Source organism: Myripristis murdjan, chromosome 4 (genome assembly GCF_902150065.1).
Source record: "Myripristis murdjan chromosome 4, fMyrMur1.1, whole genome shotgun sequence".
NCBI classification, from domain to species: Eukaryota; Metazoa; Chordata; class Actinopteri; order Holocentriformes; family Holocentridae; genus Myripristis; species Myripristis murdjan.
The window spans coordinates 14,964,306-14,988,875 of NC_043983.1; the positions used below are offsets into that span (position 1 = coordinate 14,964,306).

General features: G+C 40.3%; 2 protein-coding genes across 2 annotated transcripts; both read right to left on the bottom strand.

Moving 5' to 3' along the window:
* Positions 1–382: 382 nt before the first annotated feature.
* On the bottom strand, positions 383–13,364 carry LOC115358535 (AN1-type zinc finger protein 5). The gene is made up of 6 exons (XM_030050568.1): positions 13,211–13,364; positions 11,796–12,001; positions 11,317–11,428; positions 7,819–7,946; positions 7,408–7,515; positions 383–4,473 (listed from the first exon to the last, which is right to left on the bottom strand). The coding sequence occupies exons 2-6, from the start codon at positions 11,953–11,955 to the stop codon at positions 4,325–4,327; spliced, it is 657 nt and encodes a 218-aa protein (XP_029906428.1). The 5' UTR covers positions 11,956–12,001; positions 13,211–13,364; the 3' UTR covers positions 383–4,324.
* Positions 13,365–13,477: 113 nt separating this feature from the next.
* plin3 (perilipin 3) lies at positions 13,478–23,033 on the bottom strand. The gene is made up of 8 exons (XM_030050565.1): positions 22,726–23,033; positions 19,590–19,679; positions 19,180–19,375; positions 17,932–18,014; positions 17,302–17,533; positions 15,408–15,748; positions 14,681–14,899; positions 13,478–14,225 (listed from the first exon to the last, which is right to left on the bottom strand). The coding sequence occupies exons 2-8, from the start codon at positions 19,656–19,658 to the stop codon at positions 14,085–14,087; spliced, it is 1,281 nt and encodes a 426-aa protein (XP_029906425.1). The 5' UTR covers positions 19,659–19,679; positions 22,726–23,033; the 3' UTR covers positions 13,478–14,084.
* Positions 23,034–24,570: the final 1,537 nt, after the last annotated feature.

Genomic DNA, 24,570 nt, shown 5'->3' on the forward strand with positions numbered 1-24,570 from the left:
TGAGTACTAGGACAAAAGTGCTGCATGTGATTGACTCAGGATAGATGGGCTAAAGTTGCCCACATGGTGAATTTTCTGTGACAGCCAGCACACATTTCAGCCTAACATTTGGTGACATTGTGCCATTTGTTGCCACCGTTTTGCTGAGTCTCAAAAAAAGTACATAAGTGCAAACCAGGTAGGGCTACTGTTTGTGCAAATGGATTACAACTACAGGGAATCAACAGTGAGAGTGCTCACAATTGAATATAATAAACATACAATATCCATGACATGTATATCAAGCTTCTCATAGAATAAATCATGTTATTACCAGAAGACTTGGAGCATTTCAGTGTGTCTATCCTGCAGTTTTGTTGCAAAAGAAATAAAAAGACAAGTGTATTTTAAAATAAACTTTGTGATTTTATTGTTTTATACTTACTCTTACACATCATACAATCCTAAATTTTTTTTAAAGAAAAAAACAAAATAAAAGATCTGGTGGTGTTTCTGGGGGACTGGAGTGCCAATGGACTTTCTGCAGCACATTAACTGTAGCTGTATGAATATTGTAGAATTCATCTGTCCCTTGAGCAAATATTCAAAGACAGACTGAATCAAGTCATCTTCACTGTCTTTCATGGATACTCAGCTCCGCTGCGACAGAATTTTAACAAGAGTCATTATCATTGGCTGGTTTGTTATTACTATCGACCAAAAACCTCGATGAAGACTATGATTATGTAAAGTTGTGCTAAAAACCGGGTTGAAGACATCAAAATTCCATCAAAGCAACTGAATTAAAGGAAGAATTAAGAGATAAGTATATGTATTTATAATATCTAGAATATCTAGGTACGGTTGCCTGAATTGCTGGTGCCAGGTCTTTCACCACAAACACTCAAAACAAATGCAGTAAATCAGCTGTCTCAGATTACATTTAAGCACACTGGGCTTCCATCCTCCACTTTAAAAAAAAAAAAAAAAAAAAGGATCCAGAGCAAGGGATAGCTTCATAAATGACATTGACTGTGTACTGCATGATCTGTGGTGGTTTACATTCAAACCGCTCACATTAAAAAAAAAAAAAAAAGAAGAAGAAAAAGAAAAAAAAAGAAACAACAAAAAGGGGTGATATGAGCAGTCAATAGAAAACGGCAAATGGGCAAGTGTAAACCATAATGACAGCAAGATGCACATATCTGAACCACCAGCCCGAGTAAGAGACAGGCTTTTTCCCCCCATTAGTAAAGGATAAGCCTGGCCAATTAATTAGGACCATCTCTCCTTCTAAAAACACACTCACTCCCATTTCTAGATCAAGTTAGAAACTAGGAAGAGCCTAATTATTTTGCTTTTGATTTGCTGAGGAAAAGTGAACAGGATTTTGTAGGGGATAACTTTTTGGATGAATCACTATACATGTACAACTGCATATCCTTTAAAAACCAACCAACCAAACAAACAAACGAACATAAGACACACCTTAGAGAACAGCAAACTGGAAAGCTGCTCCAACCACAAGCACCCCCCCAAATATGACAATTATTCTCCTTGCACATTATCATCACACAACAATCCCTATCAGCTCCTCTTCAGTTTTAATCATCCACTAGAGCTGAGAGAGTGAGCAAGTAATTAAATGACAGCCAACAAGGTCCGATGTTTTTTCTGGCTCTCTGAAGCTTCAGGGGCTTTAGATGACTGGCTTATCCAACATAATGACGGTCTTGATGTTTGCATGCTAAGTCACTAAGCCACTTAAGAGTTTCTCATCACTAAAACTTTGTTTAATGGGAATCGTGATACGAGTTAATTCTTCAATTTCATAAGACGGAGCTAATTTCAGGCTGGCCAAAATGTGACATCCCTCATGCAGAAGGGAGGGAGTCATTCACATCTCACACCTTCTGTGCCGGGCTTTCCTAGAAAGTGCATTCCCTGTCCATCCTTTCCCCCATAAATATTTAATGATAAAGATTAAACAATTGTTTTAAATACCAGCTCATGAAAGCCCAAATGAAACCTCTCACTTCAGTCAACATCTCACACAGGCCAAACAACTTTCAATAGTATCACTACGGTATAGGAACAATCTTCAATAGCGAGATATAGGCATGGGCTGAGATCTTGTGTAATTCAGCAAGGCTAATAATAAAGCTTAATTTTAAGGGCTTTTTAATAATCTGATTAGTCTTGTATACTACAAACCAAGGAGCCAGTTACAGTCAGTATTTTGGACATAACATGGGTTGATGAGTTTAAAAAGTAAAAATAATAAAAAACAGGAGATGCTGAGTGGACACCCAAGAGCTTGCAGCAATCCTGCACGACACTAGTGGTGGTTAGCGTGTCAGTGCAATGTTTTTTTTGCTGACAACAATCTGCCCACTATTGTAGGTCACAAATAATCTGTGAATGAAACGGGCAAAACAGATGGAAATCAAATCAGTGCTGTTTGTGGCACATTTCTTTTTTTCTTTTGGGTAATTATGAAAAAAGCACTTTTATACACATAGTACTATTCTTCACCTTAACCCCCCACCTTTATAACCTGGCAAAAATCTACATTAAGATTATACTATATGAATAGGAGCCATATGGTATTTACATTTGGGAAAAAAAACAGTAGAGTCCTGTTAACTTGAACCTCAGTCAAGGTTCCAGCCATGCATGCATTGTGCTACTGCTGTGTGTCATTTTAACATTCTTGCTTGCTTCATTTCAAATTGTGCAGTCAGTTATAAAAGAATAACTCATTATGTCTGACTGCACACACATGCATGTAAATTTGATCTTCCTAGAAGTAGCTAGCTAGAAGCAGTCTCCTTAGCAAGGACTCTTCAGAATCTGAGCACATTGTAAAAGCACAGCACGCAGCTCCGTAGTATTGCAATATTCACTTCGGCTGAGAGCAAAAGGTGTGTCACCGTGGAGAGTAACTACGACCCGGTTCAGTTTTCATTCAGCATGTGTCAGTGGTCTGCTGGTGGTTAGAGAAACATGGAGCTTCACTGGGTTCCACTCCATGGAACAGAAAAGGGCATTCAAGGACAACACAACATTGTGTCTTACTGAAACAGAATGTCTCATCAATCAAGCAAGCAGGCAATTTCTTCAGCACGCCTGCTATACACAGATCAACTATAAATTACAAATGACCCAGATGCTGAACAAAACTGAGTAGGGGTGGCACATGTTATTTTGTGCTCTGCAGTTGACACACATTAGTTACTTGTGCTTTATTTCCAAATCCAACATAAGTGACATTTTGCTGCACAATCTTCACCGTAATGGCTTAACTGGACTCTACTCCATGTCAGAGCTTGTGTATTTTATCTTCAAATGGTTATATAATCAAGATGGAATTACTTAAATATAATTGAAAAGGTTAAACGCAAATCATAATGATTTGCTGACACATGCTGCCAATCCTCCAGCACAGACCAACCAAACGATAAAAAAATAAATAGAATGCAATCACACAATTCAAGCTAACTACAATATATTAATATAGATCTTCTGATGTCATACGCTCATTGAAACAGAAAGGAAAAAAAAAATACAGGATTCAATCACTCAGTTAAGTCAAGGCTCTCAATTTTCCCTACCCCTTCCCTCCCCCACCTGTCCCCTCAAATAACTGTTCATGCACCCCACATCGGTATGATAAGTCAATATATCAAAGAGAAACATTTCTGGAAAATGCAGAGACTTGGGAGTTCAACATGTGGTGAACCATTGAGTAAGGGTGAGAAGAAGCGAGAAGAAAAAATAGGCCAATTTGACAAGAAGTTGACATCATTTTTAGTCTGGGAGAATAATTTATGTTCTCAAGACATAAAAAGGTCCTGCTGACTCCCAGTTAGGCTCTTTAGCTTACCAGATGTCTAAATTGACCCCTCTTCTGTCCTCATTAGAGCTGTAACATGTTCTTAAACAGCTTACCAGTCTCATTTCAAATACCTTACAGGGACTGTATAAAAATAAACCCACATGATCCCCCAAGTTGAGAAACAACAAAAAGGGGTAAAATCAAAGGTCTCCCCCCCACAGCAACCCTCATGCCCACCATGTCCCTACTGCTCTCTCCCTGACTCTCAAGCATATGTGCACACACACCTTCATACACACACACTTAGTCTCAAACAGTCACTGGTGGAGAGAGAGGGAGATGCTAGCGAAGGAAGTGTCTGGACAGGAGCTGTGACCACACCACCCCACCCCACCCATCTTAAACTACCATGAACAAATGAAGCCATTTTATCAGGTGTTTTTTCAGCCAAGTCGCCATTGTTCCAAATTCACACTGCGTCAGAGACACACTGTAAGCACTCAGTCCTCATAACTTCTGAATTTTCTCGGCCACCACGATGGGGTTCTCCTTGCGTATGCGGGCGGCAGCTGCACTCCGGTAATCATAGGGACAGTCGTGTTTGTCAGAGTAGCGATGAATGGCGCAGAACAGGTTACCACAGCGACAGTCAAAACCTTCAGTAAAGAGAGGGAAACATGGTCAGTCAATATTACAGTGTCTCCCACAAATGTTATACTTGGACACCCTGCCCAAGTATATCAACGGCCACTCAAGTATAACTGAGCCCATCAATCATTTCAATATACCATTAACAACAAGGTAATTACACATGTGGTTCATCTGCTGTTGTGAAAACAAATCGCAGATGAAAAAAATCCAAGATATGAGTGGTGTTTTTTTTTTTTTGGGGTGAATTTAGAAAACACACTGCTAACGAAAAAAGTCAACAGAACAGACATACACAGAAAGAGGGAAAAGCAAGGTGAGCAGGTTCAAATAAAATCAACTAGAATTAAAATGGTGTGGAAAAAAATAGATATAGGCTAATGTATTCATTCAAATAATTTTGATGACAAATGTCATTACATGTTTAATATCATTCAAACCTTTCTTAATAGAGTGATTCCCAAATACACCTGAAGAAAAAAATAGGACTGAGAATGTTTGTGTGTATGTGTTGTGCTAATGAAGACGATGGGAAGAGCTTGTTTTGAGGCAGGCCAGTTCGGCACAAGAGTGCAAGCCAGCAGTACACTGTGAAATGCCTTGGACCGTGAAATGCACCACTAGCCTGCAGTATGTTGCTCTCTACACCCAAGTGGTAGGCGGTGGAGGATCACCACTGTACAAACCACAGATTGGGATTTTGGATCTCTAGGTTAATGGTAAGAATTGAGATCAATTGAAGTGATAGGTGTGGTAATAATAATAAATACAGAGGCATGAAAACTAATGCACAGCTGTTTTTTTCAATGACAGACTGGCCAGGAACTGGTTCCTGGCCATTGTTGGAAAGGTCAAGGCTAACCTATCCATACTAAATATCTTAAAAATAATACCTTCATTTATATAGCACATTTCAAAACAAAGCTACAAAGTGCTTCACAAAGATGGACAGGATCAGAAATAATAAAATCAGACAAAGGCAGAGGATGGAAAAAGACCAAGGACAGTTAAAACAAAACCAAGTAAAAGCAGAACAAAAAACAAGAGAAACAAATTAGAGCAATAAAAGTAGAAATCAAACAATTACCAAAAGGATATTCTATAAAAGACGGTATAAAGATGGGATTAAAAAACAAAACAAAAAACAAAACACAAAAACATTTAAAACAAACACACACACACACACACACACACACACACACACACACACACACACACACACACACACACACACACACACACACACACACACACACACACACACACACACACACACAGATTCTGCTCCCCTGAGTTCTTCAGACATGCTGTTTCAAAACACAGGGGCTCTGACTGCAAAATCTGGTCACTTTAGTTTAAAGCCTGGATCTAGGGACATTTAGTAGGAAATTGCATCACTCTCTCAAGCATGTCAGGTTTATAAAGAATCAAATGTGTAAGAAGTTACTTGGAGTTAGCCCTTGCTAAGCCTGAAAAAATAGCAGCAGATCTATTCAAAAATTAACATGAAGCTAGAAAGGGAATAATTTGGTTCTGTCTCCTAGTCTTGGTTAAAAGTCTGTCTGTAGTGTTTTGCATCAGCTATCACTCCAGGTCAGTAGAGAGGAGGAAAGATCTGATCTTGGAGATGATTTTTAGTTGGAGGAAACACACCTCTACCTGGAAGGCAAAGCTCAGATCTGCATTTAAGTTCTGATGGGAGTCCCAAAACTTCCTTCAACTGTGAAGTTGTGGGACATTTAGCTCTTAATGTCCAAGAGGCAATCCTCAAAGCTATTTATGCTCAACAGGTTACCCAGGTTTTGGGGAAACACAAAGTTGTGTGCCATTTGTGTAGCAATTAGAATTGACATATTTGCAAATGATGTCACCTAGAGTAACTAAGAAGCCTATTATCAATCAATGGGGAACACCACAATGGAAATGTGCTGAGGCAACGAAGGCAAGACCAATTACTACAGAAATTTTTTCAATCAGAAATACAGCATAATAAAAAAAAAAAAAAAAAAAAGCTGAGCACATTTTCTAAGTGAGTGAGCAGGCTGCTGTGATCACCAGCATATAAAGCACTACTAAGATGTCTCCTTTTTGAATTTCTCCAGGATATGGTCCCTTTCCAGATACACAATAAAACAAAAGAAGCTCCCAAGCTTTCAACAGTTCAAGGAACAGTGTGTACAAAGAGTGTTGCCTCCTTGGATGACATATTTTAGCTTGCTGACAACATTAATGCTTTGATAAAGTGATTATTGCTTTAAATATACAAATGGGAGCATTAGCAGTGCTCTAAATTTACAAATGGCTTGGTTGTCAGTGCTTCTGCACTGCTGCACAGAGTAGGGATGCACTGACACCACTTCTTCATTGAAGAAGTGGTGTCAGTGGTGTCAGTGGAGCACAAAACTTTAAGTGTCAACTGATACTGAGTACTGATTGTACAATGAATTACTTTTCACTGAAATGAACCGCTGGCTCATTGGACCATTAGTCTGGGTCATTGCCTCTTCCATGATTAGAGAAAAACATATTTCTGTGTGCCAACATGACATTTTAACCAGGGGATTTGGCATCAAATTGTGGTCTTGGGTAAAATCTCTAATGCCAATACTCCATTTTAGGCCAGTGCTGGTATTGGTGCATCTCTAGGACAATGCCAATTTATAAACCATCCAACATCTGGACTTTGCACCAAAACACTTGCAAATAAAATGATGATGCCAAAACAGGAGCATGACAACTCTGTTCATCTGATGCTGTGAGCTTATTAAAACAGATATTGCTTAAATATTAACAAAATGAACTTCAAATCTCAAACAACACAAGGCTTAAACTTTAAAGGGTTCAAAGACACATCCATAAATAATCAACACCTGTTAGGAATGACATTCGCTAACAAGAAGTTGCTCAGTATGTTTATGTCCTGAAATTCATGTCTTCCTTACCAGTGAGGCCCACTTTCTTCCGGCAGGAGAAGCAGCGATTCTTTTTCTTGTTTTTATCAGGTGTTTGGTCACCATCAGAAGAAGCCTGTGCTGCTTCCCCCACTGGCCCTGGTGCAACAAAATCATTAGCTCAGATTAGCTCTGAAGAGTTTATCCATTAGCCTACTTGGTGTAATGGCATTTTTCTTCCAATAATAACACAGAGGAAAACCACGTGTTTAACCTAAAGAGCTCAAAATTGCTAAATTGCTGACAAGAGGACAAAGTAAAACAGAAAAAAGAAAATACCTAATGATCCACCAAATGAAAAAGTGGAACTCTTCCTGCTGTCAGCCATTCTCAAGAGGAAGGTTTTGAATCATGACTGACCATGACACTCCCAACTTGGAAACAGTTTTCCGTGGTGTTTACCTGTGTTTTTGGAAGTTCCCTCGTCCTCTTCCTCCTCAGCCTCAGCTCGATCAGAGTCTACAGCTCCTGAATCCTGGGAGATGCTCATAGCTGTCATCTGCTGAGTTACTGGGCTGGGAGAGCTGGGACTGACATCACAAAGACATCAATTAGAGCTTCGGGCCAAAACAGAATCCCTTTCCATCACAAAAACTAAAACTAACTGGTAATTACAAACAGTCTTCATTTAACATTACACCTCATTAATTTGACATTTAACATATGACAAAGACTGATGTATAATTTGATGACTACAATTATGTTGGTGATGCCTGTTATAACTTCACTGACATCTAATTTTTTTTTTTTTTTTCCCCCACAAAACAACAACTTTTGGTGTGGTGCTACGGTGAGAGCAGGTGAGTAATCACCAGACCAACCCAAGCAGAGAAAAGTTAATGGTGTGTTGTTTATACCTAGAAAGAACAAGCAATTTTAATCAAAACACCACTTGTGGGGTTTTGAAATCACTTCATCAAAATAATTATTTATTCCAGCCCTATAAACAATTCAGATATTCCAAACTTTTTTTCCGTGGAGTTGGAATAATTCACATACAATGAATATATGCAATAATGGAAAATGGGCATAGTGTTCAAGGCAGATGACCCACTAAATTCCTCGTCCTTCAGCATCAACTTTCAAAGCAGATCCCTCCGATTTAGATAATGATAGGTTTGTATAATAGGAGAAAACATCCTGTACTTCATCTCCACAGAAATATGAGATGCTAAGGTAAGAGCAGGCGAGAAATCACTGGGCAGTACATCTTTAGAAGTAGCCCCAGCGGTCTGGTCCATAAAACTGTGAACAACAGAACCACTGAGGGGCAAGGTTAATGGTGTGTTTTTTGACCTAACAAGAGTAAACAATTTTGATCAATATCCTTTTGTTTCCACTGATGTAAAAGTAGATTCATACAGAAAAAACAAATTGGAAAGCAGGGATCCTAGAAATTATTTTTAAGAGTAGAAATGTGGTTAACTGAACGCAGAAAACCAGAATGGTAAATGGTATTATATACAGTGGGGAAAAATACTAGTCCAATACTAGTCCACTACAAAGAACTATTTTTTGTTTCATTGTTTATCAAAAATGAATACATATTTAAGTCATATTTCTCAAACAAGATCACTCAGTTGTTATTTGCCACAGACATCAACATCAACAAGAGAGGAAGTGGCATATGTCATGTTGGTTGCTGCAGTCATTGCTAGCTCTGCAGTAAAATGAGAGAAGTGGACGCATGAGAGAAGCAGTGACTACTGGGAGGCGTCATTCTCAGGACCACTTTCACAGTTCAGACTGACTCACATGACGAGAAGTACAATTTGAACAGCATTTGAAACCAAATGATTCCAACTATGGGAGAAAGAAAATAAAAACTTAAGATTAAAAACAGGTTTGATGTGGCTTTTTGCTGTTCAGACTGCTGAAAAGCATCTCAGATCAGATGCCAAAAGCAGATTGGAGGTGCCTGTTACAGCATAGCCTGTGTAGTAGTTAACCTCACATGCTGCCTTCGTTTCCTCATATAACCTCTCTGACTGCAACTGTGACGTTCAGTTGGCTGTGGATCCTGGAGGCAGATGCTGCTCTGTCTCGTAAACATGTTTGCATGATATACTGGTCTTCAGACGGTGTCGCTTCTTTAGGTCTGTCTGGTCTTGCTTTGGATGAAAATGCCAATTTCTGAAAATCTTTCTAGCATGCATCATACCGCCCTGTTAAAAACTTTCGATTTATTTGCAATTTAATGCTGGGATAGTTATTCAGAACACAGAGGAACAAAGTGGCCTTTCTGGCACTGTGCAGAACAAATGAAAAATTATTTTTAACTTCAGCACATTTTCAAAGTTTTCAAAGCACTAGTAGTAGCGACGATAATGAACAGAGCACCATATAAATTTAGTTAATAACTGGCACTACTTGTTTAAAAGAACAAAACAATTCACACTGTGTATTAGGAGCACATAGCTGCTAATATTTCAACGAAATATATGGTGGGAAAAATTGGATAAAATCCACCAGCACACACGTCCAATCAGACACTCAGGTGCCACACAGGCAAACACTGACTCAAACAATGGACAGTCCACAAGATTTCAAAAACTGCTCCCAAAATTTGACGTCAAATCAGATTAACGTTTGGATCCTGTTCTCTCCAGAACAGTATTGTCTTACTGCACTATTCAAATATGGAAAAAACCTCAGTATTTTAGGCCTACTGCTTTTGAAGAGATGACTGCAATATCGAAGACATTATGCTAAAAATCGCCTGCTGATCTGTAGATATTACATGGTGCAGGAGAATAAAGTCAAGCAGTCACTATACAGAAAAATCCTTACATGCTGTCCACACAAAAAACGACTCAGCTGCATTTTTAGTCATCTCTTCCTCAGAATCATGCGAGACACGCACATCACTCCTGCCTGCTTAATCATATTATGCTTCAAGCCAATTTTTTTTTCCTCTCCATCTAAACACACCATTTAAAAGCCAATGCGTACGCTTAAAAAAAAAAATGCTGCTATTTTGTTGTACTTAAACAGACAATAGCAATGAACAAGTCCATTTCACCACGGTCACCTCCTGTTCTACATTCCTTTTGGCTTTAATGACACAAAAATTCCTGTTTATTTTTTGTGTGTACTCTAACTTTTAATTAACGTGGCAGTGCCGTGTGCTTTTGCAATTACAGTTTGTAAATACAGAACCTGTGATTAAAAATAATTTTAAAAAAGAATCACTGAGATAGTGACTTCCTATGCAAAAGTTATAATTACTTTTATGAAGGAGTCTATGCATCTACACGTCATACGAATATTAATTATATATTCAATTTCACACTCAAATATAACTGTAACGGAAAACACAGAGCTTTTTGTGCATGTCTGAAATGATGCTGGCCATGATGCAACCACTGTAGACAAAGAATTACATCTTGTTAGAAGATGAAAAGCACTGGAAAGACAGATAACAAATGACACTGAGACACAAAAGTGACAGAAACAGTGTCAAGATGTTCTTTTCAGCTGGCTAGCTTTATACCGAACCAACACACCCCAACTTCACTCATAAGCAGTATGCAAAGACCTTCTCTTGGTGTGTTGTACAACTTTACAGAACACTTGCAAAAGCCCAATTAAAATTTAGTGTTGAATTGATGGTATACATAAACTAAAAAGAACAAACTTGATTTCTGATCCAGTTCAATATTTTTCCTCTCTGAGCCAAGCTGTGATACAAAGTGCACTGTGGTCTAAAAACCAAGGAACAAACCAAACTGTGAAAATGGTGCACTGTTACACTCCTACTAGTTACGTTCAGTCATGTGGCACTGCACAATGCATACACATACATACAAAGAAAACAGCACAATATCGTGGCCACAGTAATGTGTAGTGCAGTTTCCAAACAAATCCTTGAAACAATATGGGATTTGTCAGTGAATATACCTTGGCGTCCTATCTTCAGGTGGGGTTCCCACTCCCTCTGTACTGGGCTCCGAGGACGTGCTCTCCACAGATACTCCAGCTGCTCCAGGAGACCCGGCCGGCGATGTAGCAGCTGTGTGATACAGGACAGAGGACACAGTTTGAATGCCTGGACGACACAGAAGTTGGCACTTTTGACCTTGAACACAGATGACCATCCATCTGTATTTAAGCATCTTATCACAGGACATTCATTTATTGCATATCTCTGCCATTGTCAGATGTGTTTTGAGTCTTGTGAACAAACTGATGGACATGTCACTCTCTTGCTTTGTAATGCCATAGAACAGGCAGCTACTGCTACCTCTTTTCTCCAACCCCTTTTAGCAGATTCTAGTACCCACCATGGCTATTCTATTTTAGGCATCCCCTCTCCCAAGTTCCTGTTTTTCTTTCCTCCTGGCAGACCCGTACCCAATATCCCTCTCCCATCTTCCTACCTTTCTCTCCCGGGGGGCTGGATCGCCCCCCTCCCTGTTGTCTCTGCAGGTGTTCCTTGTAGCAGACCGAGCACATGCCGTTGGTGCGGGGGTTACCATAGAAACCGCATCCCATAGTGCAAAGCATTGGCACCTGCGTCTGATTGGTCTCCTGAGCCATGCTCTCTGACAACTGGGGGGGGTAAGGGGGATGGGAGAGGATATTCCTGAAAATGGGGTTGGAAAAGTTAGTGAAAATTATTAGTAGTGCCTATGTGATTACATAATTCCTTTTTGCAGTTTTTGGTTAAACTAACTAAAAGAGCTTGGAGACTGGCATTGGAGCATGAGAGTAGGGTTGGACCAGAAAGTAAAATTCCCCTGGGCACAGGGATTATGCCTGGTTAAAGGCCATGGGCGAACTTCAATCTCTCTCTCTCTCTCTTTTTTTTTTTTTTTTTTTTTAAACTGTAACAGGCACTAATCAAATATTGGTTCATCCCCCCATTACCACTAACAACCATTTCTACTGAAAAACAATACACTTCAAATTATGTTACCGAGCAATGCAGAAGAAAAATAATCGCTGACGTGCATGACCAAAGATGACTGTCAAAAACAATAAAGAAAGATGATCACTTCAAAATGTCATTTCCCTATTGAGTGCAACAATGAAGGCATGCATCAGGACCGTTTACAGGTAGTCATGACAGTGTCACGGTTACTATGTAGAAAGCAGTGCGTGGTAATGGAAACAAAAGAGTTTTTTTTTTTACTCCCCGAGACAAAGAAACATTCACTGCGATTTACATTCAACGGTAAGCCAAGTTACATTCAGCGAAAAGGTTCGCTATCCGAGTGGGCTTTCCTGTTCCCGAGCAGCATGTTTTGATCGGGACAAGCAAAGTTCACAACAAAGAACAAAAGCTAACAAATGCCCGCACAAGTATGAACACGAGAAGTCAAACAAACACCTCACAAATAACCGACGAGCCGGCTAACGTTAGCTTGCTGACGAGCTGGCTAAACAAATTACAGCTGACTGTCAGCCAGTTTTAGTTTGTCCGCAGCAGAAAACAATTGCCGTCCTATGCTTGCTTGGCTCAAAGCAGCTGTAACGTTAGCAATGGGCTAGCAGAGCGTTTTGTTGGGACTGACACTAAAACCCGATGCAAAACAGGGACGATACTACCTGTGTGGCACCCCATCAACGGAAAACAACAAAAACAAACAAAGAAACTGTCCTTAGCTACAAACAGTAAACACCCCTTGTCTTTTAAACCGAATAAACGCTAGTGTTAGCTACTAATGTTAGCAACACAGCTAACATTACTAGCTAGCCAAAAACTGTGCGCATCCCGACAGTGCCCTAGCTGGTTTAAAAACGTTTACATGCGACGGACCGTGTTCATTGCCATCCAAAATAAAGGCAGTACCTGAAATTCAAAGTACCGAGGGCTGTCGACGACCTTGGTCTTCAGATTTGTACAAGTTATCTGTCCCCGACACTGCGCGCGGCCTCCTAACCAGCGCTGGCTCCCGACATTCGAAACAACGACCATGACGTCATCCTCAGCAACAATTCATCCTTCCCTCAAACGGGCCTGGGCATAACAAAGTACTGTCCGCCAAGCACATGCATTTGTCATAAGTAATACTGACATATGACACACATATGAATGTATTCAAATGAGACACTGTCATGGCTTGATGCTCCAAATTTATTGACACATCGCACTCAGAGCTGTTATGGCCAGCTGTCATCTCCATTAACACAAATACTGATATTAACACTGTAAATGTAAAATATGAAATGCATTCTGAACTCATGAGATGTCATTATGCCTATCTGTCTCTCTCTCTGTATGTATGTGTGTGTGTGTGTGTGTGTGTGTGTGTGTGTGTGTGTGTGTGTGTGTGTGTGTGTGTGTGTGTGTGTGTGTGTGTGTGTGTGTGTGTGAGGGGATTCCTGAAGCTGCTAAAACAGTCTAGGTGTGTACAGGCAATAGAAACTTGGCTTAGTCTGAGAAATTCTTCATTATTTTTAGCCACTCATATACAGCTTTGTGAATACTTTTTTGTATATTTAATTGTAATAATATGCCAAAAAGTATATTATTAGTGTTTTCTTTTTTATATTCCAATGTCGTAAACATCTGCATAGTATATAATCATTTACTGATGTAGGCCTGTTATGAAAGAAACATAACCACACACAAATTTAAAACTTCTTTTTGTTAAAGCAAGCAGGTATTTTGAGGTGTTCCACCCAAACATCAGTCCAATCTGCATAGAGCAGCATCAGCAAGCCTAGTTCTGTGGGCCGGTCTCCTCCGCTGCCTGGTCTCCCTCTCCTCTCTCGGTGATCTGTGGGGCAAAGGGCCCGACCAGCCAGTTGAGTGGAGTGTTATTCAGGAGATAATCCATGACACCGTCCACAGACTGTTTCACCTGGGAACAGGAAGACAATATTTTACATTAATTTCATTATGTTCATACCACCACTGCCATCATCACAACACATATACCTTAACTCAAATAACCTGCTATTGTGGGGTGTTTTAGGTATTGAGGTTATGTGTATAGATTACTAAATGCAATATAAGCTATTGTGCCCTAGATTCATAAATGCATATGAATGAGGAAACCTCCGGGAATGAATGGGTTTTGTGTGTGCTGAATATATTGTGTTTCTTTTATAATACATGATTGTCCAATGGCTCTCTAGGGGTGTTATTTAAGCATCAATGAAAAGGTGATGGATGTGCTAATCTACTTTTTATGTGTTAAGTGATCCCAGTTGAGGAACAAAAGTGACAAAAACAATTCAAGCCTTGAATTGTATTTAGCTGAGCTGATGCAGCTGAACACAATACTGTGATGAGGACACTTGGTGTAAATAATACTTGGGTCAGGTGGTGACGACTCTGCTCAAGGAGGAGCGGGGTGAGGGTGTTGGTGTTCCTCAGGGACGTGTGCAGCTCTTCAGCTGAGCGCCTTGCGCTGGCCAGCTGATCCTGGACCGCGCCTGGCAGACCCTGGGCGCTGGACACCACACTGGAGCATGCCGACCGCAGTTGATCACTGAGGCCGCGCACCATAGAGAGGGCCCGCCCTTCCAGCTGCTGTGGAAACACAAAAATGCAAATGAGTGATGCATCTAGAGGAGCCATGTTTTGGTATGCTGTGGCTATATTGTTTCATTTGGTCAAGAAGTCACATAGAAGTCATCTGGACTTCTTTTATAATTTACTAAAAGTTATATAACAAGACTGCATAAGTGCTTTTATTATTCTAATTAGTCATATAGTTAATAAAATGGCATCAACCGATGGCAACAAGCTTCGAGCTGCTATGTGGCATGGAGTGGTATACCTTGATGTATACATGTGTTGTATGCATAGAGTGCATTTGCACATTTGTATTTATTGGTAAGTGTTGTGTTTTTAACCACACCTTAGCCAGGGCACAAGCTTTAAATTGCACTGGAACTGCACTGCTTTTTAAATGCATATTACTTGAACTTGAATATGTGCAACATAATATATATTATAATAATACACAATCTGTGAAATGGACTTTGAATCACAGATTTCAAACCATTTAATGAATTCCCAAGCCTATAGTCCCAACCTCAGTCTGATCTTTAGCACCATCCAGCTCCAGGTCAGACTGTCCATCCACAGCCTGCCTCTCTTTCCACTCATTCCAGCGCTGCAGCAGCTGCTCAGAGGCTCCTCCTAGCTGGTTACTGGCAGTATCCAGAGTGGCTCGAGCGCTCTCCAGCAGATCCAGAGTACTGGTAATCTGTGTCACTGAAGAATAGGCGGCATCCCTGGCATGCCGTGCCCGGACGAGGGAATGCTCTAGGGCTCGCTCCTGCACCTTGGCAGAGAGTTTACCCAAACGGACAAAGTAGCTGGGACTGGGTGACGGGGCAGTCAGCTCATCTGTGGCAGGTTCAGCCAGAGCAGCTGAAAGGGAGAAGACATATCACATCTTTTCAACCAAAAATACACCAGTATTACTCTCACTTATTCATAATCCAGTTCCAGAGCAATATATTTTAAAACATGAGAATATTTGTTTTAGATTTAAGTGTGAACACTGATGATAATTCACTGTTATATACAGTATGTTACAGGCAAAACATTCAATTCCAGTTGTGAATATACAAACTACTCTTCCCAATGCTTTTGGAAAAAGGGAAATATTCAGCAGCCTTTTTTGCCCCCCTTCACCTTGCATTTAAATTTTTATGCATGTACACTATGCTGAAGAAAACTCTTCAGTCTGTGCACATGCCTCATGTAACCACTGCAAAAAATCCATAATACCCTTGAGGATGTTCTCTGATGTGATCATGGGTATGTTGATGCTGCCATAACCTCTTTGTCATATTCATAATCAGAGGAGAATGCCCTCGAGTGTTATTTCTATAATGAAGTAGGGCAGGTTGACGTGATAACATGACATCACTGTGGCAGGTGTCAAAGCTGTGAGTGCTGGAAATCACAGTGGCTTTATGGGCCAAGTTAACAGATGGGGAGTTCACTGGAATGTCCTGCTTTCCTCAACTATGAATAGCATCAACCAACCAAGCGTTCAGCGGTTATAGTGGAACTTAACACATCTACATCATGATCACCCCTAACTTGCTGCATCACCTTCACTTGCCTTTGTGATGCTAAAATACGACATACAGGCAAATGTATTTTGTGCAGTTACATCGAACTTGTTGGATCAATACATCGATGAAGCAAATACATACTGTCATCTATTGATTCTCACAGTAAGTAACAGATGTTGTGGTCAGTCTCCACAATGTCATCATTAATTACCGAGACAAATGAACTTTTAGTAAATTAAAGTCATGTCGTTTACTATTTGGATGTTTGCCCTTTACACAGGCCTCACAGTCATTTCAAAGTATGTAAAAAATGAAGCCAAAGGGTATGTAAGGCATATGGGGCTAATTATTGCACATAAATTAAGTAATTTTTCTCCATCAGGCAAAAGGTTCCCAATATTTATGCTGACCTGAAAAGGGAACAGAAACCTCTGCCTGCCAAATAATAACGTGGGCCAAAATACTTTGCCAGAACCAACAGCTAGCAGTCAGATTAATCTTTTGATCACAGAAACAAATGTATAGAACAAACTGACCAAACCAAACATGTCATATCATACATTTTTTTCACAGTGTTGTAGCAAGTAGCTGTCATCACAAAGACAATTTAAGGAGTGGGGAGAGAATAATCTTTCTCATTTGCATAAATTATGTTAAATGTCACCATCATTACCCATCTGCTTTCGGGGAAAAAGAGGCAAAAAACATTACAAAAGACATTTACCATCATCTAAATTAAATATGAATAAATTCACCATGCAGTGTGCATTGTTATTGCTGTAGCCTTGTTTCAATTCCTTTAATCAAACTAGTGAAAGTCAGAGGAGGATGCATGGGTTATTATTACCTTTGGCCTTTAAAGTTATTATGCTCTCTACATTTTGCTTAGTTACTGACCCAGCTCCTTCTCGCTGAGTGGTAGGTTCTGGTCAACCCAGTCCTCAGACCGGCTGAGGGCCAGTCCCACCCCGCTGCTGACCATCTGGCCCATCCGGGTTCCCATGACGGTGCTGATGCCTCCGCTGACCGCTGCCCGGGTCAGCTCGACACCACCCATCACAGCTCCCCTCACAGCGTCTTTGGCCCCCGTCACCGACTGATACACCATGCCCACTGTGTCCGACACCAGCTAAGCAAGAAAGAGGCGCTAATGTTACATGCTTAAAAAGCAGTAGGCGGCATTATTTTTGCTCTATTTCATCTACTATGAAAGTATATATATTTTTTGTAGCTGTTACCATGACAACAGAAGTGTCAGTTGAGACCCTTTTGACTACTCAGAACAAGTGACTGATACAAGGTATCACACATAACAAAGGCTCTTACTCTGTAGTGGATGTACAATGTGAAAAAAAGAATGAATATTAGAGTTTATTTAGTGACGCACATCCACAATAAAACTACAGAGAGAACAAACACCATGGTCAACAAACACATAGGTTCTGAGATGTCTGTGTATTATAGGTATGTCTACAACAATATGCCTATAATATAACATGAATTTACAACAGCAGGACTCTGTCTGACCTTGTCTGCTGGCTGGTGAAGGATAGGCAGCTTCTCCTCCATCTTCTCCAGTCCCATCATGGCGTAATCATTTACCACAGCAACTGAAAGCAAGTACACAACAGTAATGCTCTTGGAATCAGAAAAATAAGTTTAAAGCAAAGTCTCAAAATCGAAGACTTTTTTCATCGTGACAAGAATCTGTGGCTCACTCTATAAATGGAGTGTCCATATCAACAAATACAGCTGTTTTAAGCTTACTGTGCATTCTTAACCCTTCTGTTAACTTCAAATTACCAAACTTTTTTTTTTTAATCAATTTGGGTCAATTCGACCTCAGTAATTTAAACCTCCAGAACATTATGATAATAAAAATTGTTACCCCAAGTTTATGTGTCTGGCACTTCATGTGTCTTGCTGACAACATAGCCCTTTAAATATAACATGAGCCCCCAAGAACCTCCCTTATACATCAAAGTTTTTGTGGGAATTACCAGTGTTTTTTGCACTACTACCGGTGTGGTCATGTTAGGTGAATACTGATGCGTACAAAATGTGTGCAGGATATTGAAAACATATCATTGTGTTAATTTTAGGTTTACCCACTTGTCCCCTTTAACTTAGAAAAAGTCATTGAACATGAAGTCTCAGAAAAGGTTGTTTTGGAGATGCTAAACACTGAATTGGGTCAAATTCACCCCAAAGATAATAGGTTGGTTAAACTCCTGATTTTAAATTCTAGTGGAGAGCCGAAGGATCCCAAAGACATCAAAATGAACTACAGGGAAATGTATATAAAATGATGCATAAGACATATAAGTATGTTCTGCTTGATTTAATGGTGCAGCCATAAAACAGTCCTGAGTTTGAGTGTGATGAAGCGTAAATGAAGCTTTGAAAGCAGCACACAGACCTACCGACTATGTATGTGCTATTGTTGTATAATTATGGGGGAAAAGCTTCTAACTTTGAAGCAACTTCAAAGATAGAGAGGGGTGTAACACAGGAACTGAAAAAAATTACAAGGTATGAGGACAGCTACAGCAAAAGAGTGGAAAATTCTGTTCTTAACAATTCTCAAGAAGAAATTTCACTTTTTCTTTTCATATATATTGTATTACAGCCCTGAGGTAACAAACAGACCTATAATATCAGCCTCCCATCTGTGATGTGCAATGAGTCTGCAGTTTTCTTGAACAGTATATCTCAAGGTTGTAAATTCATACATTCAAACATTATATTAGGTTCTGGACAGTGAGGGGAACCTACGCTGTGGCTCCAGTATATTCAGCAGAGGCTTGGTCCCGGTGCTGGCAGCTGCTCCCAGGGTTCGGACCCCACTCTCTGCAACATCCATCACCCCCTTCAGCAAAGGCATGCTGTCCTTGGTGTTACTGTAGGCGCTGGACACCGCTTCACAAGCTGAGCTGACTAGGGGCAGGTTGCTCACTCGGGACACAACGTTCTGGGAGGAAATAACCATTGCTGCTGCTGAAATGTTATCATATTCCTGAAATATTATTAGGTCTATATTACATTTTTCTGTGAACTGATTCTGAGCATTCAGTTAGGGATAATGATTGATCCCCACAGTAACTAATAAAACTAGAGAGTGTCAAATTAGTTTGTAATATGCTCCAGTTTTGTACCATATCATTTTGGGTCACAGTGCTCCTCACCTGCTGGTCTCCATTAGCTTGCTGCTCCGCTGCAGCTTCGCTCTCATTAGTCTTCCCATTGTCTGCCATTATGACTGCTGAATTCAATCCCTGACATGGAATACAAAGTGTCAGCAACAGAGAATCACTATGCATCGCACATTTTTCATGATGAAACAGATCCTTCTGTCGTTCTTTGTTTACACGGCTCGAATGCTTTATTTTTCAGAGGAGTGTCTTTTGAAGTTGGAATCGCTGTCCTGTCAGATGCTTATAGATAGAGAGACAACTCAACCATGTTCATTTGATTTGTCAACAGTGTGATGCAATGCGAATGAAACTGCACTTGATAACATGGTGCAAGTCTCAAGACTATGCCAAAAATGCAACTCAAAGTAAGAAAATGAAATATAATGAGAAGTTTGTGTGTCTTGCTTAAATCCCACAACCATTATTATTATTTGCTTGTTTGTTTGTTTTTGTAGTAGGGCTTTGATTGGACTACTGTATAGCACTCTGAATTAGTTATTACAGAGACTGGGCAAAATGTAGGACTTGTTAATGTACATAGGGACAAAAAAGGCCACTATTGCTGTATGCTTAATTTTAATAGTGATTTTTAGGAAGAATTTCCCACTTAATTCCCTGCTCAATACAAACTGGACACTATCAAAAACTTTACAAAGATGTGATATTTATACATTGCAAATCATAATAAGAAAAACAAAAGAAGTGAGGATATTAGTTTGATAGATTACTGTCAAAGTTTATTGTCTAAGTCTGTCTCAGTGGCAACACCCTGGAAGAAGAAATGACACTTGCCCCTGCTGTTTAAGACTAAAAAAGGATCTTCAGCACTGACTGGAGGGACAGACTGAGTATGATGTTGAAATTTCCATCCAACAAAGTGAAATAAAAATTAGCCTAAGTCTATTTCTTCAGTGCAATATTTCACAATACTTTCTCCTCTGGGTGATGTCACTCATTTTCATTTAACAAACCTAGCAATATGAAAATAAAATGAACATAAGAATGATGAATCGTGAGTATGTATTATGGGAACATAGATGTTGGCTGAACTGAAATTGTGGAAAAGAGCTGGAAAAAAGGCATGATTGCTCTTGGGGACAGCAGACCCCCAGGTAGCTTATGCTGGAAATTGACTGTTCACAAGCTCAAAAGAAGGCATATGCGCAAAATGTGATATATTCTGCCAAAGTGAAATATTGTGAAATGAAAACTAGGCCTAAAGAAAAATGTCAAAGTGAAATATTGCTTTAAATGAAAACTAGGGCCTATTGCATTAATGCAGTGAAGTATTGCTTTAAAAAAAAAAAAAAAAAAACTAGGTCTAATACTTAACTGACTTGTTGAATAGGCTAAATTAATTCAACCAAGCCTCCAATTTCTTTCTGTTGCAGAAATGATGAAGAAAAATTTTCAGATCTTCAGATTTTCAGCTGTAGGCTCGAGATAACACAGTAAAACAAGAAGGACCTTGTGCTGCCGCTCATCCCCACCCACCCATCCAGAATGTGATCATCCGACAGTGAGCCTGCAGCAGGAACTTCACCTCTCCCTTCTGCTGCTAACAACATGTGGATGGCATCTCTGAGCTCTGCCAGATGGCAAAGAGAGAGAGAGAGAGAGAGGAGTGGATCTCAGCTCAACCAACTCCCCACCTGTCTGTGCTGGAGCAATGTCAACCAGTGTTTTTCATGTATGACCTGATGTACAAGGCCAAGGAGTCCAAATAAGACAAGACCCATGTGATTACACTGCTGGAGATGCAGAGAACGGACGAGTGTGGCCCACTGGCTGTAACCTGTCTGATTAAAACAAGTCCAGCAGACAAAACACTTCTGATGTTTGGATGACCCCTGGTGTCTGAGGCCATTCCTCAGAGCTCTGTGTGACTTCAAATTCTAATTTGTTGCAACAGTTTTGTTAAGCAATATGTTTTTTTTTTTTTTTTTTTTTTTTTTTTTTTTTCTGGGAGGCCGCTGATGAGATCTTCACTTACATGGTTACAAGCCCGGGGCAAAGTCTGAGATTATGCTGCCTGACATGGCGTTAAAAGATAAAACCCTGATAATTTTCTTAGGCATCTCACAATAAAGTTTTGACAAAGGCTCTAATGTGACACAAACTAAAAGATTCATTCCACTGACAAGCAATTGCGATATAAGGACCCAAACAAGCTGTCTGGGCTCATCTTCCTACTTGTCCTCAGGCTTATTTAACTCTTCACAAAGTTAAGCCAAAACACTTTTGCATAGTCTGATGAGAGAAAAAGCTACACGTCTGTCTGAGCTTTGGCACTGTGTGACCTTTGGCAGTGATGGACAGCACAGTGTATCGCCACAAACTGATTATTATGTAATATCACTGGGAAGGGAGAGGTGGGGGTGGGGGGGAATGAACAATAAAAAGCCAATTAAAAATGTTGATCTGCCAAGGGAGGACCCCTCATATCTTCAAATTGCAATCATCATTACAGATTTCTCTCGTATCTGAAACAAGTCCAAATCGCTGACATCGTTTGAGCCAAAAACCATTCAATCAGAGCGTCCCATCATCTGGCCACAGCAACATATCAGCAACAGGCATCGGACACAAAATAGTCAGTGTTCTCATTTGGTTTTTTTGAACGACGTCCAATCTGTCATGAGTCAGAGCAACATGGAGCGCACCCGTGATTAACTGAGGCAGCCAAATGACAGATCTCATGTAAACTGTGACAGATCTGTCGAGAACACAGCTCCCATCTGGGTTCAATCCCAAACACAGCCGTCTTTTCTCGACTGCCCTTTCTGCCACAAAGCGCTCTCATCTCAAGAGGGCGTGTTTCCGCCTCGTACCTCCATCCAGTTTGTTCTTGACCGACTGGTTGGTGAACTTTACCCCAGAAGAGGAACTATCTACTTTAGCAAACAATCGCTCCTGCTTCAACCAGTCTGTTTCTAGGGCTTGCTGCTAATTTCTCACACCAGATGCCACACTTCGTTAACGACAGATATCACGCTTTAGCAGAGTAAGAACTTTGTTTTACCTTGCCTCCGTGTAAGCACAGATAACTTCAGGTAACCTTTAATCGACCTAGTAAGCTGAGCCACGCGTCGTAGCTTGAGGATCAGTTTAAAAAGCCAAAACAGACCTGTCAAAATCAGTGGCAGCCTGTTGTTCCTCTGTCCTCCCGTGACCTGCAGTATGCCGCTGGTCAGATCAGTCTCCAACAAGGCCCTCTTTCTGTTGAGCAACACAATAAGAGCAGAAAGAAAGGCGGAGTGTTGGATTGTGGCATAAAGTTTAGCCAATTAAATCACGGGGCACGGAAGCGAAAGTGCAGCACACAGTTGTGTCACCCCGACGTGAAACAATTAATCAACAGAGAAGGACGTAAAGTGTATCAGATTACACAGAAAACAAGTGTCAAAGTAAGAGGACGTTTGTTTGACTGTCGTGTATAACTCTGGATATTTGTCTTTGCCTGGCCAGCTGACTGAGCTGGAGCTGACAGACAGACAGACAGACAGACAGACAGGCAGGCAGGCAGGCAGGCAGGCAGGCGTGTTAGCTGCAATAGATGAAATGAACCCTGAGAGGGCACTCTTTACCCATAAAGTCAATGTCGACTTTTTCCTCTGCAGCCTCGCCCACACACACTTACTATATACTGTTTCATTCGCTCTCGACTGGGTGAGCAGGATCACAAGATCCTCTTTGCCAGATTTTTCATTTTTCTGTATTTGCATTGCAGATGTAGGGCCTCGTGTCTATTTTGTATTAAATATTAATAAAATCAAATATTTCAAAATGGGGGAAATGAGATGGAAAAGCAGCCAAGGCCACAGCAATAAGTACATTCATTCATTAAATGTACTTATTGTATTGTCTCAGATCTGTTTTTCACATAATGTTCCCTCTTGAGGTGAAATTCATGTGATTTTTCCCCCCCTTTTAAACCAGTACAGTGACTTTCTTTGTTGGTTGCTGTATCATCAGCGCAGCCTCAACACTGGAACTCTATTAACTCCCCCATTTCATTAGGAGAAGATTTTCATTATATAAGTCATTACAGTTTTCATTATGTGCCCCTTTGTATTTTCTCAACCACCAGGCTCCAGAGAAGGGAAACAGATTACTTTGAGTATTGCTATCTGAAATGCATTGAATAGCACCTGCTGTATTGCAGTTTTTTGGTTATGTCTCAAATTTATGCTGCACCACTGGTAACAGTTTTAGTTATTAGGCCAGGCAGGGGCCCTGAAAGTAAATCGCTCAGAGTGGGAGAAAATATTGTTGCACAAGATGGGAAACATCGGTATTTTCTGGAGCACGGTGCTGCGACTCCTTTCCCTGTTATTGTTTCAGATGTTTATGAATGACCTAGCAAGTTAAAGCTCTGCATTATGTGGCCCACTTTAACTTTCTCTCTCTCTCTCTCTCTCTCTCTCTCTCTCTCTCTCTCTCTCTCTCTCTCTCTCTCTCTCTCACACACACACACACACACACACACACCACAGTTCCTCAATTTCCCAAGACCAGAGAGTTACCAACATGTGCCCTGAAGCCCCTCATCTGTTCCTGCTTAACTCTTAACTCTGCTCCACTGGATCAGTTGATTGAGGCCAAAATTGTTCTGGATATTGAGTAATTGAAGATTAGTAGATAACAGGAAAATCACTCATCCCTCAGAGAATATGATCATGCTCTCTCTCTCTCTCTCTCTCTCTCTCTCTCTCTCTCTCTCTCTCTCTCTCTCTCTCTCTCCCTCCCTCCCTCCCTCATGCCTGAAGACATACCATTCAAGATAAAACTCAGCTGGAAACTGGACAAAATTTTGGGGGTAAATAAGATAGATAAGAGTACAGATTTAAATTTTTTGGGGCTTTTCCATAGTGAATAAAAATGCCTACATTCTTAGGTCACCCAGTAGTTAATACAACTTACTAGAATGTACAGAATATCCTTGCACAATTTGTTGAAAACCACAAATAAA